A 13,134-nucleotide genomic window follows, 5' to 3' on the forward strand; every position below is an offset into this window, starting at 1 on the left:
AATCCGAAGCTAGCTCAGTCCGGTTTGGTTCAGCTTATCTCTTTAGGCGTTATCTGTTCTCTGGTTTAGTTTCTCAAGGAGAAGATTCCTTGGTGTGCCCCAGAGAAATTCTGGGGTGCTCTGCGCCCCATGACAATTTTAAGCTATTTAAAGATATTAGAGGGGCAGCTAGGTGGCACAGTGGATAGAGCACTGGCCCTGGATTCAGGAGGACCTGAGTTCAAATCTGCCTCAGACACTTGACACTTACTAGCTGTATGACCCTGGGCAAGTCACTTAACCCTCATTGCCCCACCAAAAAAAAAAAAAAGTAAAGATATCAGAGATAACTAGAAACTGCAGTCACTTGACTTGTAGCATCTAATATGTGCCAGGCAGTGTGCTAAGTGAATGGAGATAAAAAGAAAGGCAAAAACAGTTCTTGTTCTGAAAGAGAGCACATTCTAATGAAGTAGACAATATGTGAACAACTTTGTGCAAATAAAATATACACAGGATAAATTGGGGCTAGTGTCAGATGGAAGGCGCTAAGATTAATGAGGACATGGGAAAAGGTGGTGGTGTAGCTAAAGCTTGAGATGCTGATGAGGATGGGTCGAAAGGGGCTTCATTAATAAAAAACAGGTGAAATTAGTATGTTTCTCTATAACCCTTGTTTTGCTTGAATTATTACTTTAGTACCCTGTGAAAGAGTCTACCTAGAGGTTTAAAATGTTGATCTTCATGTCTTTCATATTCATGAATAATAAAAGTATTTTCTACGTATGGATATGAAGTTCTTTCGTCTTGGTAGGTGTTTTAATATCTAAGGAGCTGCATTTTAAAGGAGACTCTTAACTGCTTAGAGATTTTTATTTCAGTCATTACTGAACACAGATTTAAGAAGTAAGTAAATTCTGAGTCAGTAGGAAAGACATGAAAGATAGAACAAGAATTATGTAGAAGTCTTCACTCTGTAGAGTGATTACTTCTTTCTGGAGTGGGGTTACCTTGGGGAGGAGCTAGCTCAAAGAGGGAGGGAAAATACATATTCAGGCAGGCTGTGTTCTCCTATTTATGTGCCAGCTTTGATTACCAAAAAACCTTTCCATAAGCTTTTGATATAGTGGGAAAATGGGGTACGGGTTGGTGGGAGGGGTTCTTGGGAATTCCTCTTTAAAGAATTACACCCTCTTGCACACAAAACTTAGTTAGAATAAGGTGATAGTTTATTTAGGAGCAAGGGAAGGGAAGGGTGAGGGGAGGGAAACCATGAAAGAAATCCTTGGACTTTTCATGGGGAGATTTGGCATAAAGCACATGGCTCAGAGGTACCAAATCTCCTCGAACAGGAGACTGGAAGGTACTTTTATAGGGAACTGATGGGGGTGGCCCATCTGCCAGTGAAAAGTTCCTTTAGTGAGAGAGGACCATCCCCCACTGGTGGTAGCTGGGGGAATTGGGTGAGGAGTGGAGGACCATCCCCCACTGGTAGTGACTAAAGGAATTGGGTGAGGGGTGGCTACAGATCCCTCTTCAGAACACAAAGGCCGCAGCCACACCCAAATTTATCTCCCCAGGGTGAGGGAGACCAGAATGAAGGGTAGGAATCCGAAGCTAGCTCAGTCCAATTTGGTTCAGCTTATCTCTCTAGGTGTTATCTGTCCTCTGGTTTAGTTTCTCAAGGAGAAGATTCCTTGGTGTGCCCCAGAGAACTTCTGGGGTGCTCTGCAACCCATGACACTTTTTTTTTTAATGTCTTCATAACAGGGAAGACATACGTAAAAATCCAGATTCTCCCAGGGTCTGCATTCAATCCTAGAAATAAGTCTCCGTGTCCCAGGATAGCAGGACAAGGATTTCAGCTAGTAGATCTCCTCCTCCTTCCTTTAATTCCCTATTTTGGCTCACTTTAAGCCTATAACCAAATGGGTAAATGTTTTAGATAGGTCATCTAATCTGTACTGTATTAATACTTAGGATTAAAACATGTTGTTTACATGAATTTTTTTATTGCTTTTACTGGTTTTTGGCAGCCACCTCCCTAGGCAGCATGTCATCTCCCCCTCCCCTCCCCCCAAGAGAATGAATGTTTTCCTTTAGACTGGGAACCTGGAATGTGATTGCAAAAGCTTCTCCTTCCGGCAATGAAATGTATTCATGTTTCATTGTAGACTAATAAAATACAAAAGAGAAGAGGAAAAATAAAACACTTTCAGAGAAACTTTCATGTTATGTCAGAGTACCATGGAAAGTTTGTCCAGGGTTTAGACATTCTTCAATTTCTTTCCATCTTTATAAGATGTTTATAACTCAAATACATTGTCACAATCTGGGTGTCTTGGCATACACTTTAGTGTCTTTGGAAGAACCTGATGACCCATTCCAGAGTCAAGGCACAGTTTAAGAAGTTCATTTTAGTCTTCTAGGTTCCTTTAATATGCTTTAGATGTACTATACCTGACTTTAGTGGGATGCTTGTCCCTATAAAATACTTAACTAGGCAAGAAATGGCCTGCAGAGCAACAGAGGCTGATTTTACTTTGGCCACTCTGAGTAGAAAACCTGTGTATTTAGGAGGTATGACAGAGCAATTGGTTCCCATTTAATGCTTCACCATTAACCTGCGTTCAATTTTTAAATAGCACGTTAAGCAATAAATAATTGTAACAAAGTTTATTAATATTATATTAAATTGCTCTGGAGGTTCACAACACACTTTTTTTTTTTGATGAAAGGGGTTCACCAGTGATTCTCACTGGTGTAGAGGGTAAAGCCAGTCTTGAAGCCAGTAAGACCTGTGCTCAAGCCACACCTCTGATACTATGTGACCCTGGGCTAGTGCCTTCACTCCTCAGTGCCTCAAACAACTCTGTAAGACTACATTGCAGAGAAGGTACCAACTTGCATTGGGAAAGGGGTTTTCCACACTCAGAAGTTCCAAGAACCAGTGATATTACAAGTCTAATCCCTGTTCCCTCTCCGGAAGCACTGAGGCCTAGTTGAAAGTGATGATTAATAAACTGCATATTCAAATTAAATTTATACTCAAAGAGGTAAGAGGGGAGCCTTCATCAAAGTTGATTGGACATATAGAGGCGTAGATTTTAGAGTGGGGAAAAAAACCTTTCAAAATTACCTAGTCCAGTGTCCTCACTATAGGTGAAGAATGAAGGCTTATATTCTATGCTTCCATATGTCTAGTCACCTTTGATCTGATTACCCTGTTGAATGGTGTGATTTGAACTGAATCTTGCACAGATAAATAGATAAAGGTACCCCATATCAACTCCTTTAGCACAGGGATTTTCACTTTTTTGTATTTCCAATTTCTAGCACGTAGGTGCTTGTGAAATGCTTGTTGATTGATTTATTCATGATTTTAAAAAATTGGTTATTGTTTTTGGCTTCATAAGATGATACTCATATTAGATATGTGCTTAAAGTAATGTTATATCGCCATGTCTTCCACTAAAGTTTTACTCTCATGTCTCTTCTTGATGAGGTCTTCATCCCATTTGCACAGGTCCTGCCAGTCTGTGCCCCCATATATATCTGCTTGTCATTGGAGGGCTAGCCTGGCCCAGCCCTAAGAGGCTCATTAGAAAGTAGACTGCAGGGGCAGCTAGGTGGCACAGTGGATAAAGCACCAGACCTGGATTCAGGAGGACCTGAATTCAGATCCAGCCTCAGACACTTGACACTTACTAGCTGTGTGACCCTGGGCAAGTCACTTAACCCTCATTGCTCCCCCCCCCCCCCAAAGAAAGTAGACTGCAGTCTCAACAACACTCCCAAAACCCTGCTCAGTCAGAAAGGGGGTTGTGCTCTCCACAGCAGTGGGGGCCTTGTGCATACAGAAGGGTATCTGCAGCAGAGCTGCATATTGACTTGGTTTTAAAATGTAAGGTTATCTGTGTTTTATTGTGTTTTTATTTTGTTAAGTGTGTCCCAATTGCATTTAAATCTGATTTGGGGGGCCCTCAGGAGCATTGTAGTTCCTAAATCACTGATTTTTTTTTTGGTTTAGTGAGGCAATTGGGGTTAAGTGACTTGCCCAGGGTCACACAGCTAGTAAGTGTTAAGTGTCTGAGGCCGAATTTGAACTTAGGTCCTCCTGACTCCAGGGCCGGTGCTCTATCCACTGCGCCACCTAGCTGCCCCTAAATCACTGATTTTTAAAGCATTGGAGGATAATATTTCTGGGTATTGGTTGGTTAAGGAGGATTTGTTTACGTTTTCTTCCATTGGTCTATGAATATTTATAAAGTGGAAATAGGGTCATCTGACTTGCTTATCATTTTGTCTCTAGGTACAGTGGCACTGCAGGTCACGGATGGTTGCAGGAGCTAATTTTTACATTGTTGGAAGGGATCCTGCTGGCATGCCTCACCCAGAGACAGGGAAGGATCTTTATGAGCCCACCCATGGGGCCAAAGTATTGACGATGGCCCCTGGCTTAATCACGTTGGAAATCGTTCCCTTTCGTGTAGCGGCTTACAATAAGAAAAAGAAACGCATGGACTATTATGACTCTCAACAGTAAGTTTTAAAATCAGCATATTCTGCTGCTTCTTTATTTTCTGTAGGGCCTTTATTATGATGGTCTTCCAGTGCTTTTAGCATGTTTTCTCATTGGCACAGCTGGTCACAGCTTTTGTGGACCCATTTCTCAGAGGAAACTGGACCACCTAATTTAATTTTTCATCAATTTAAAGTCAGTGTAGAGCCCAACACTGAATCCCATCTCATAACTTTAACCCTTTATTGCATCTCACATAAATGTTGGGGTTAGTTGGGTTCTTAATAAATATTTGTGTATTACTTGAACCTTACATCTATTTACCCCTTTTTCCAAGGCATGTGGCAATTTTTGCCTAGAAAGTAGGAAAGGTTATGAATTTTAAAAATGTATTTTCTGCCTATATGGCTGACTTCTATTATAGAAGTAGGGTGGTGTAGTGGGTAGAGTTCTGGCCTTAGAACTAGAAAACTCTAGGTTCAAATCATGACACTTAATTAGCTGTATGACCCTGCATAAATTCTACAACCTTAGTATAATTGTAGACTGGTTGGGTCTATATTAGATTGTAAGTTCCTTGATGGCAAGGGCTGTCTGTTGCTTCTTTGCTTAATAAATATTGATTGATTAATATTGATTAGTATGGAGAGAGTACTCATGCTACTGAGAAGTCACAGCTTCTTGGAATATTTCAGTGGCTTCTTTTGGAATGAGTCTACTGGTAGCAAGTTTAAGTAGACAGGCAAATTCTTAGTCTTGATTATTTTTTTGAGACTGGGTCTTCCTATTTCGCTTGATTTACTGCATGAGGAACGTAAGGGCAGACCTCATCTACTGGAGATGACCATCAGAAGCTCCCCAGGGAAACACAAGAACTGCCTAACCCCTTTCCAGACCCCTCTTTCCTCATTTGTGCTTGTGATTGACTAGTTTTAGAACAAATGGCCTTAAACTCAGTTGCATTTGTAACAAATTCTTGTTGATTGACTGTTAATTCTCAATAAAAACCATAACTTTTGTTCATCTGGAGGAAAAAAAAGAAATAGAAATGGTTTTGTCTTTTACAATTTTTCCTAGCACAGGATGCTGCCTCTTCAGGTGTTTCCTGCCCATATTTGCTTTTTTTCTAAACAATAAGTGCTTGCTCTATATGCCAAGCTCTGGGCCAGGCACTACATACACAGACACCAAAGGAAGATAGTTGTTGCCCTTGCAGAATCAGAGGAAGGTCGGCTTTGATTTATATCACAATGACATGTATTTCTGGCATTTATGTATTACTTGAAGATTTATTCTTATTTTATGGATGAGAAAGCAGGATGAACGAGGTTAAATGACTTTAAAACAACTTTGTATAACCAAAGTTCACAGTTTCTGGTTGTTCTTTGAGTCAGAGGAAAAAAATTCTAAAGAGCCGTGGCTTTTGTTTAGCAAACCCTGTTGTATTCATGGCGTTTTGTTTCAATCACGTGCAGGACCTCAGAATTCATGCGTGTATAGCTGACTAATGTGTTAGAAATGTCCTTGATAACTTTCATGTTTTCTTAAATCTGTCGAATATCGCTTTAAAGCAGTCTCTCTTTTAATCATTCAAAAGATAAATAATTACATCAGCTCTCATAAGATTTTCCAAAGATGAATTCTATATTAGTTACATGAGTGGTTCATTTTCTTGGAAAATTTTTTTTTTGTTTGTTACCAAATCTTAATAAGTTGTGACTTGGGAAGCTTTAAACCCTTCTTAGTTGCCTAACTTTTTATATTTGTGTATTCAAATAGAATTAAGTTGATGGGACTATGTTGGAAAGTGATTAAAATTTTGTGGTGAAGAGATAGTCTTTGAAGTATTAAAGAAACAGTTATTAATTATGCACATATGAGGCTGTCTAATATTTGATTAATGGAAGTCATACCATGCCAGTTTTAAAGTAATTAATGATTTTGCATTTTCTTATTTGGCCAGTTTATTATAGTGTGTGGGATAATGTTAAAAAAAAATTACATGCATTTATGTATTCAGTCGTATCTGACTGGAAAAAAGGGCAGGCTTAAATTATAGAGCCACAAGGTCTTCAAATTGTCAAGAAATCTTAAGTTAGAAAGGAAAAATAATCCCTCCTTTCAGATGTTAGGATTAAGCTTTTAGTGGTAAATCTATTTTTCCTAATTGTAGCCTCATTTGTTTTATTCATTGTAGAGAACATAGATCTTTAATAAAATTCATACTTCTATAATTCAAGTTACTGTAATGATAGCAAGGCACAACAGTTTATTATGTCACAGCATCCTCTTCCCCTGTGATTGGGGTGGGGTGGGGGTAGAGGGACTAGATCATGCTTTCTCAGGTGCCTTTGTAATAGATTATCATCTTATTGTTCTTCACATTGTTATTGCTTGTTGTCCTTAAGTTAGCTTTAAACCAAGACTTTTAAAAAAATTAATAAAGTATTTTATTTTTTTCCCCGTTACATGTAAAGATAGTTCTCAACTTTTGTTTATACAAGCTTTCCAATTTCAGATTTTTCTCCCTCCCTCCCCCCTCCCCTAGACAGCAGGTAATCTGATATAGGTTATATATATATACATATACATATACATATACACATAATATATACATATACACATAATAACATTAATCCTATTTCTGCATTAGTCATGTTGTAAGAGAAAAATCAGAGCAATGATGAAAAACCTCAAAATAGAAAAAACAACAGCACCAAAACCAAAAGAAATAGTATGGTTCATTCAGCATCTATACTCCACAGTTTTGTTTTTTTTTTCTTGGATTTGGAGATTCTCTTCTATCATGAGTTCCCTGGAACTCTTCTATGCCATTGCATTGGTGAGAAGAATATAGTCCATCACAGTAGATCAACACTCAATGTTGATGATACTGTGTACGATGTTCTTCTGGTTCTGCTCATCTCACTCATCATCAGCCCACGCAAGACCCTTCTCTGAACTCCTCCTGCTCATCGTTTCTTACAGCAAAATAATATTCCATTGTATTCATATACCACAACTTGTCCAGCCATTCCCCAATTGATGGGCATCCCCTCAACTTCCAATTCCTTGCCACCACATAAAGAGCAGCTATAAATATTTTTGTACATGTGGGTCCCTTTCCCCTTTCCATGATTTCTTTGGGAAAAAGACCCTATAGTGGTATTGCTGGGTCAAAGGGTATGTACAGCTTTATCGCCCTTTGGGCATAATTCCAAATTGCTCTCCAGAATGGTTGGATCAGTTCACAGCTCTACCAACAATGCTTTAGTGTTCCAATTTTCCCACAGCTTCTCCAACATTTATTATTTTCCTTTTTTGTCATTTTAGCCAATCTGATAGGTGTCAGGTTAAACCAAGACTTTTAAAGTCACTTATTTCAATATGTAGATGCATCTCATTGATTTTGCTACTTCCCCCACCTGTCTGTGCCTTCTCATATCTTGTGTGACTCTTGTCCATATCTCTCATTAATCTTCTACAAGGGGTTCATTCACTCTATAGATGCTGGTGTGGTTTATTTTATTGGCACCCCATGGTGTAGAGGTAAATTCTGGCATCTCCAGGACTATGTCTTAGAAGCCCAAGTTGTGACAGGTTCCACTGTTCTGGAAAGGTTTCATATATAGTCCTGGCAAGAGATTATCTTTGCTTTCTGAGGACAAACCCAGGTTAACTCAGGCTCCTCTCCACTCAGCTGGTCATTTGATGATGAACCCATGATATAAAAAGATGGCTTCTCACCAAAGAGAGAGCAGACAGAGGGCAAGTTAGCTCTGCCACAGAAACATGACAGCATCTAGGACAGGGTTATTTCTCTGTTACTCTTTCAGATGGCTTATTCTTTTCCAACCTCAATTCTACTTTCACACTGGTGAATAAGATAGGGGACCAGTGAAAATGTTTATGATTTAGTTATCATTTTTTAAGCTGATAGCATTTTCCCCTGATTTTTCCTATGCTAGGCCACAAAATCCTCCCCTTGAAAGCACAAAGATAAACAAGAATAGTCTTTTAAAGTGTCCAAATGTGAGCTTTTCTTAGTGATTAGTCTCTTGTCTTCCATTCATCCTTTATTTTTCTTGGGAGAATTCTTCTTTTCTCATATTTTAAACTCTTCCCTCTATATTAATTACTCTTTTATGCTGTGTTAATTTTATAATTGAGTCAGCTTTTCCTATGAATTACTTTAAAGTTACAAGTTAACTTGTTATCATCCCCTAAATGTATATTGTTCATTCTTGCCTGTCCTTGTACAATTAAGAAGAATCTTACCTCCCTAACAAATGATGGTCTGCAAGATGTGGACAGGTCCCATAAAACAATTAACTTTCCTTAATTGTAAGAGAGGCATGGTTACCAGCCCCGTGTGGGTGCTAGCCCACCTCCACGATCATGTTGTTCCCATCCCCACGATGCTATTTTACCCTGTACATCTTACCCACCTACTTGACTTTTTACTCCTCAAAACTATATTAAAGCTGGTGAGCCCAACCTTGGGGTCTTTATTTGTTCATTGAGAGGCTATTGACTCTAGTTTAATTAATAAATCGATCATGCTCAGGCCATTGTTTCTCAGTTCCCTCAATTTTCTTTCTTTCCTTTTTTTTTTTTTTTGGGCAGGGCAATGAGGGTTAAGTGACTTGCCCAGGGTCACACAGAGAGTAAGTGTCAAGTGTCTGAGGCTGGATTTGAACTTAGGTTCTCCTGAATCCAGAGCCAGTGCTTTATCCACTGTGCCACTTAGCTACCCTTCCCTCAATTTTCAAATGTAACAACTATCATTCCTATTTTGGCCTCTTCTTCAGGCTCTGGCTGGTGTTTCCAAGTACCACTTGGACATTTCTACTTAGATTTCTTACTTTCACCTAAAGTTCACATGTCCAAAATGGAATTCATCTTTCTCTTTCAAACCATGCCATCGTGAGACTCCTGTCCCCCATCACTGTGCTTTTGCATGCTGTTCCTGATGCCTGGAATGTACCCCCACCCCCACCCCTTACCTCCATCCTGCCGAGTCTCTCTTTTCCTCTGAGTTTTAGCTTAGACGCCATCTTCTGCATGAAGCCTTTGTTGATCTCTGACTACCAGTGCTCTCCCTCTCATGGTACCTTGTATTTCACTTTTCCTCCTTCCATGTTAATGTGTATGTGTAGATTTGCTAACGTGGTATTTGTGCTGAAGAGTTTTTGTTTCCCCAGCACTTAGGCACAAAATGAATGCTTGTTGACTTGGTGTCTGTGTCATTTTCTATGGTCTGATCCCCACAGTGTAAGTTCATTTTGAATAGACATTGCTTCTACGTGGGACTGTTCTCTGGCACAGTGTCCATAGGGACTGGATCAATACTACTGACTCACCAATGTCTGAAGCCATTCCCATTCCCCTATAGCTGCTGGTTATGTCACCATTTCTTTAGTCGCTGAGTCTTAAAGCCCTCTTGACTTGTCTCTTTTCTCCAGTCACCAGGTCTTACCATTTCTTCATCTGCTCTTGTTCTTGTTTGCACCCAGTACTACTGTGGCCACTCTCAGGCTGGATCTTTGACAGCTTGTGGCTTGATTACTCTGTGGGCCCCTGACATCTCCTTGTCTCGAGTCTTTCATGCCTCGTGCCTTCCAGACTGTCCCACATGCCACATCAGATCATGAACATCCAAGGCACTAAAACGTTGTTTTCATCATTATTCTCAATTAAATACTGTATCTATCTTGATACCAATAAGGTTCGGAGGTTCTTTCCCACCCTGCCATTTAAAATTGTAATTGTGATAAAAAGCCTCCCCTGAGCAGAGAAGGATCTGCTCTGAGGTCATCTAGAGTTGAATGAAAGGATCATTGAGCTGCTCCTGCTAAGGGCTTACTTAGGACAGACTTCATGAATGGCCCTTATGTCAGCTTCAGTGCTTTTGTGTGCTCTTCTAATAGCTGAAGGATGACATAGGGAGAGTAGAAACGGAAGAACCAGGGACAAGGATTGGAATAAAAGGCAAGCGGGAAAAGTCAGAGATACTGTGACTGGGAGCCTGAGTGTGGGAACAAGGGTAGTATTGCTTTAACTGACTGGATTCTAGATTAGGGAGAGAGTCTAGTTAGTGCAGCCATCTTACAGGATGGGGTTGGGGGGAAGTGGGAGTTATTAATGGATTTGATTGAGTCATTTATGGTTAGTTGGCAGAGAGCAGATTCTGTCGGGGCCAGGGGGGTTAGAGGATGGAAAATAGGCTCGGAAAAGTAAGATTTGGTTGGAGGAGCACTAGTTTTGATCTCTTAACAATGGAGCATTGCCTTATGATGGTGAGCTTCTAGGATGTAATCATTATGTAAAAAAAAAAAGGACAGTAAGGAAGCATGATTTCAAGGGATCCTACCTCAATATTTACATTGCGCTCCTCTTGCCTTCCTCTATAAACACCTTTCCTTTCACCTGTCTAACCCTTGTCCATTCTTCAAAGTCTGATCTACATTTTCTATTATAGGAGCCCATAACCTTTTGTGTCTTGGTCCCCTTTGGCTATCTGGTGAAGCCTATGTATCCTTCCTCAGAATAATGTTTTGAAATGCATAAAACAAAATATAGAGGATTACAAAGGAAACTAATAACCCTGAAATATAGGAAAGTTCAGGGGCATTCATGTCTGGGCTATTCATTTTGGTACATAGGCCCAGGCTGCCTTCTCTTTAGATGCCCGTGTCTTCTTTGACCAGTTGCACTACTGGGAACTCGCTAAAATCAGGGACATTATTTTAAACTTGCATTTTCCTGTTGCATCCAGCACAACAATTTCCATGTTGTGGGCATTTGGATTAGATTGGGTTTAAAAAGATCATGAACATCCAAGGCACTAAAACGTTGCTTTAAAATGTTGTTGGCAGTCTCGTGAAACCTATGGACCCCTTCTAAGTATCATGGTTTTAAATGCATAAAATAAAACACATAGGATTACAATGGAACCAAATTATTTTGAAATAGTTATCAAAATATAGTTTTTCTTTTGATTTTTTTTTTTTTTTTTGCGGGACAATGGGGGTTAAGTGACTTGCCCAGGGTCACACAGCTAGTAAGTGTCAAGCGTCTGAGGCCGGATTTGAACTCAGGTACTCCTGAATCCAGGGCCAGTGCTTTATCCACTGCGCCACCTAGCCGCCCCCAAAATATAGTTTTAAAAAATTCACAGACCCCTGTTGCTTTAGAAAATAATACAGGCAGCTAGGTGGCGCAGTGGATAAAGCACCGGCTCTGGATTCAGGAGTACTTGAGTTCAAATCTGGCCTCAGACACTTGACACTTACTATCTGTGTGACCCTGGGCAAGTCACTTAACCCCAATTGCCTCACTAAAAGAAAAGAAAAGAAAATAATAATACCAAGTTACTGTAGACTGCTTTTTTTTTTTTAAATTGGGACACAGAAAAATGATCATTTTCCATCATAAGGTTTTCAGGAAACTGTCGGTATTGAATTTTGAAACCAGCCTCAGCTTGTGTGCATGTTTTTCACCTGTTCTAGTGGGATGCATTCAAAGCTGAAAGATGCTGAGACCTAATTGAAAATTCAGTTCTTTGTTTCATTTCAGAAAACGTATATAAAGTATCTTATTGTACATTTGGATTTTAGTATTAGTATTCATATCAGCATATATGTCTATGGAAATTAGAAAGTGGAATGATTAATGTGGAACAATTTTCATTTAACCTGGTAGCTTTGAGATTAATTCAAAATTATTTTCAGCTTAGATGTATGAAACTGATTATCCCCCTTATAAAATCATCCTTGTATAATTGACAGGATAGTTTTTAATTAAGCAAATTTACAATTTTTTAAAAAGGAGAGTTGAAAACATTACAGAAATTTTTCTTTCAAATGTACCAAGCCTAACAGTACAGCTTCTGAGGAGATTTTTTTGTATTTTCTTGTCTTTGAGGTCTGCCAACTGCTCTCAAGATTGGCATGTTTATTCCCCTAGATCGGCATATTTACTTCCTCCTTTAAAAACAAAACAAAAATGTTCGTGTTTTCCTGGCTGTCAAATGATGTTGGCCTTAATCAGTTTTGCAAAATTTTAGGTCTTGTCTGTTTTTCGTTCTGACTTTGACATAATCTGAAATGAAACAGAAGTGGGGATTTGTACTATACTAAGCATGGAATTTCAGAATTGTAGAGTAGAAAAGACTTTTGAAGCCATTTAGTCTCTAATCCATTTATTCATCTATTTATCTATCTATTCATTCGTTCATTCATTCATTCAATTTTTGTTTTTCCTAATCCAGTTATGATATGAATTCCCCAAGAAATGGGTATCCAACTTCCAAATGAAGATGTCCGAAGAAGGCGACCTTACTCCATCCCAAGGCAGCTGATTCCATTCTTGGTACACCTCTAAATGTTAGGGAGCTTCTCCTTATATTGATACAAATCCTAGTCCTGTGGCTTTTTCTTTTGGTCCTAGTTCTGTCTTCTTGAGCCAAGAACAAGTTTAGTGGCTCCCCTTCTTTCCCCCTCTTAAAAACAAAAATAACCCTAAATAATAACAAAATTTTCTTCTTTAGTTCTTTGCATGATACTGCTATGAGATAATTTCTTGTCCACTGAACATCCTGGTTGCCATTTTCTGGGCATGGTCCAATTTGT

General features: G+C 39.3%; 1 protein-coding gene across 2 annotated transcripts in view; it reads left to right on the forward strand.

Annotated features, from left to right (window-relative positions):
- PAPSS1 (3'-phosphoadenosine 5'-phosphosulfate synthase 1) overlaps positions 1–13,134 on the forward strand; it is a 138,303-nt gene that overhangs the window by 102,125 nt on the left and 23,044 nt on the right. For both annotated transcript variants that reach the window (XM_043973385.1, XM_043973386.1), the window contains one exon: positions 4,292–4,521. In XM_043973385.1, coding sequence (XP_043829320.1) covers positions 4,292–4,521 — 230 coding nt within the window. The remainder of the gene's footprint in view (positions 1–4,291; positions 4,522–13,134) is intronic.

Source organism: Dromiciops gliroides, chromosome 6, assembly GCF_019393635.1.
Source record: "Dromiciops gliroides isolate mDroGli1 chromosome 6, mDroGli1.pri, whole genome shotgun sequence".
Lineage (NCBI taxonomy): Eukaryota > Metazoa > Chordata > Mammalia > Microbiotheria > Microbiotheriidae > Dromiciops > Dromiciops gliroides.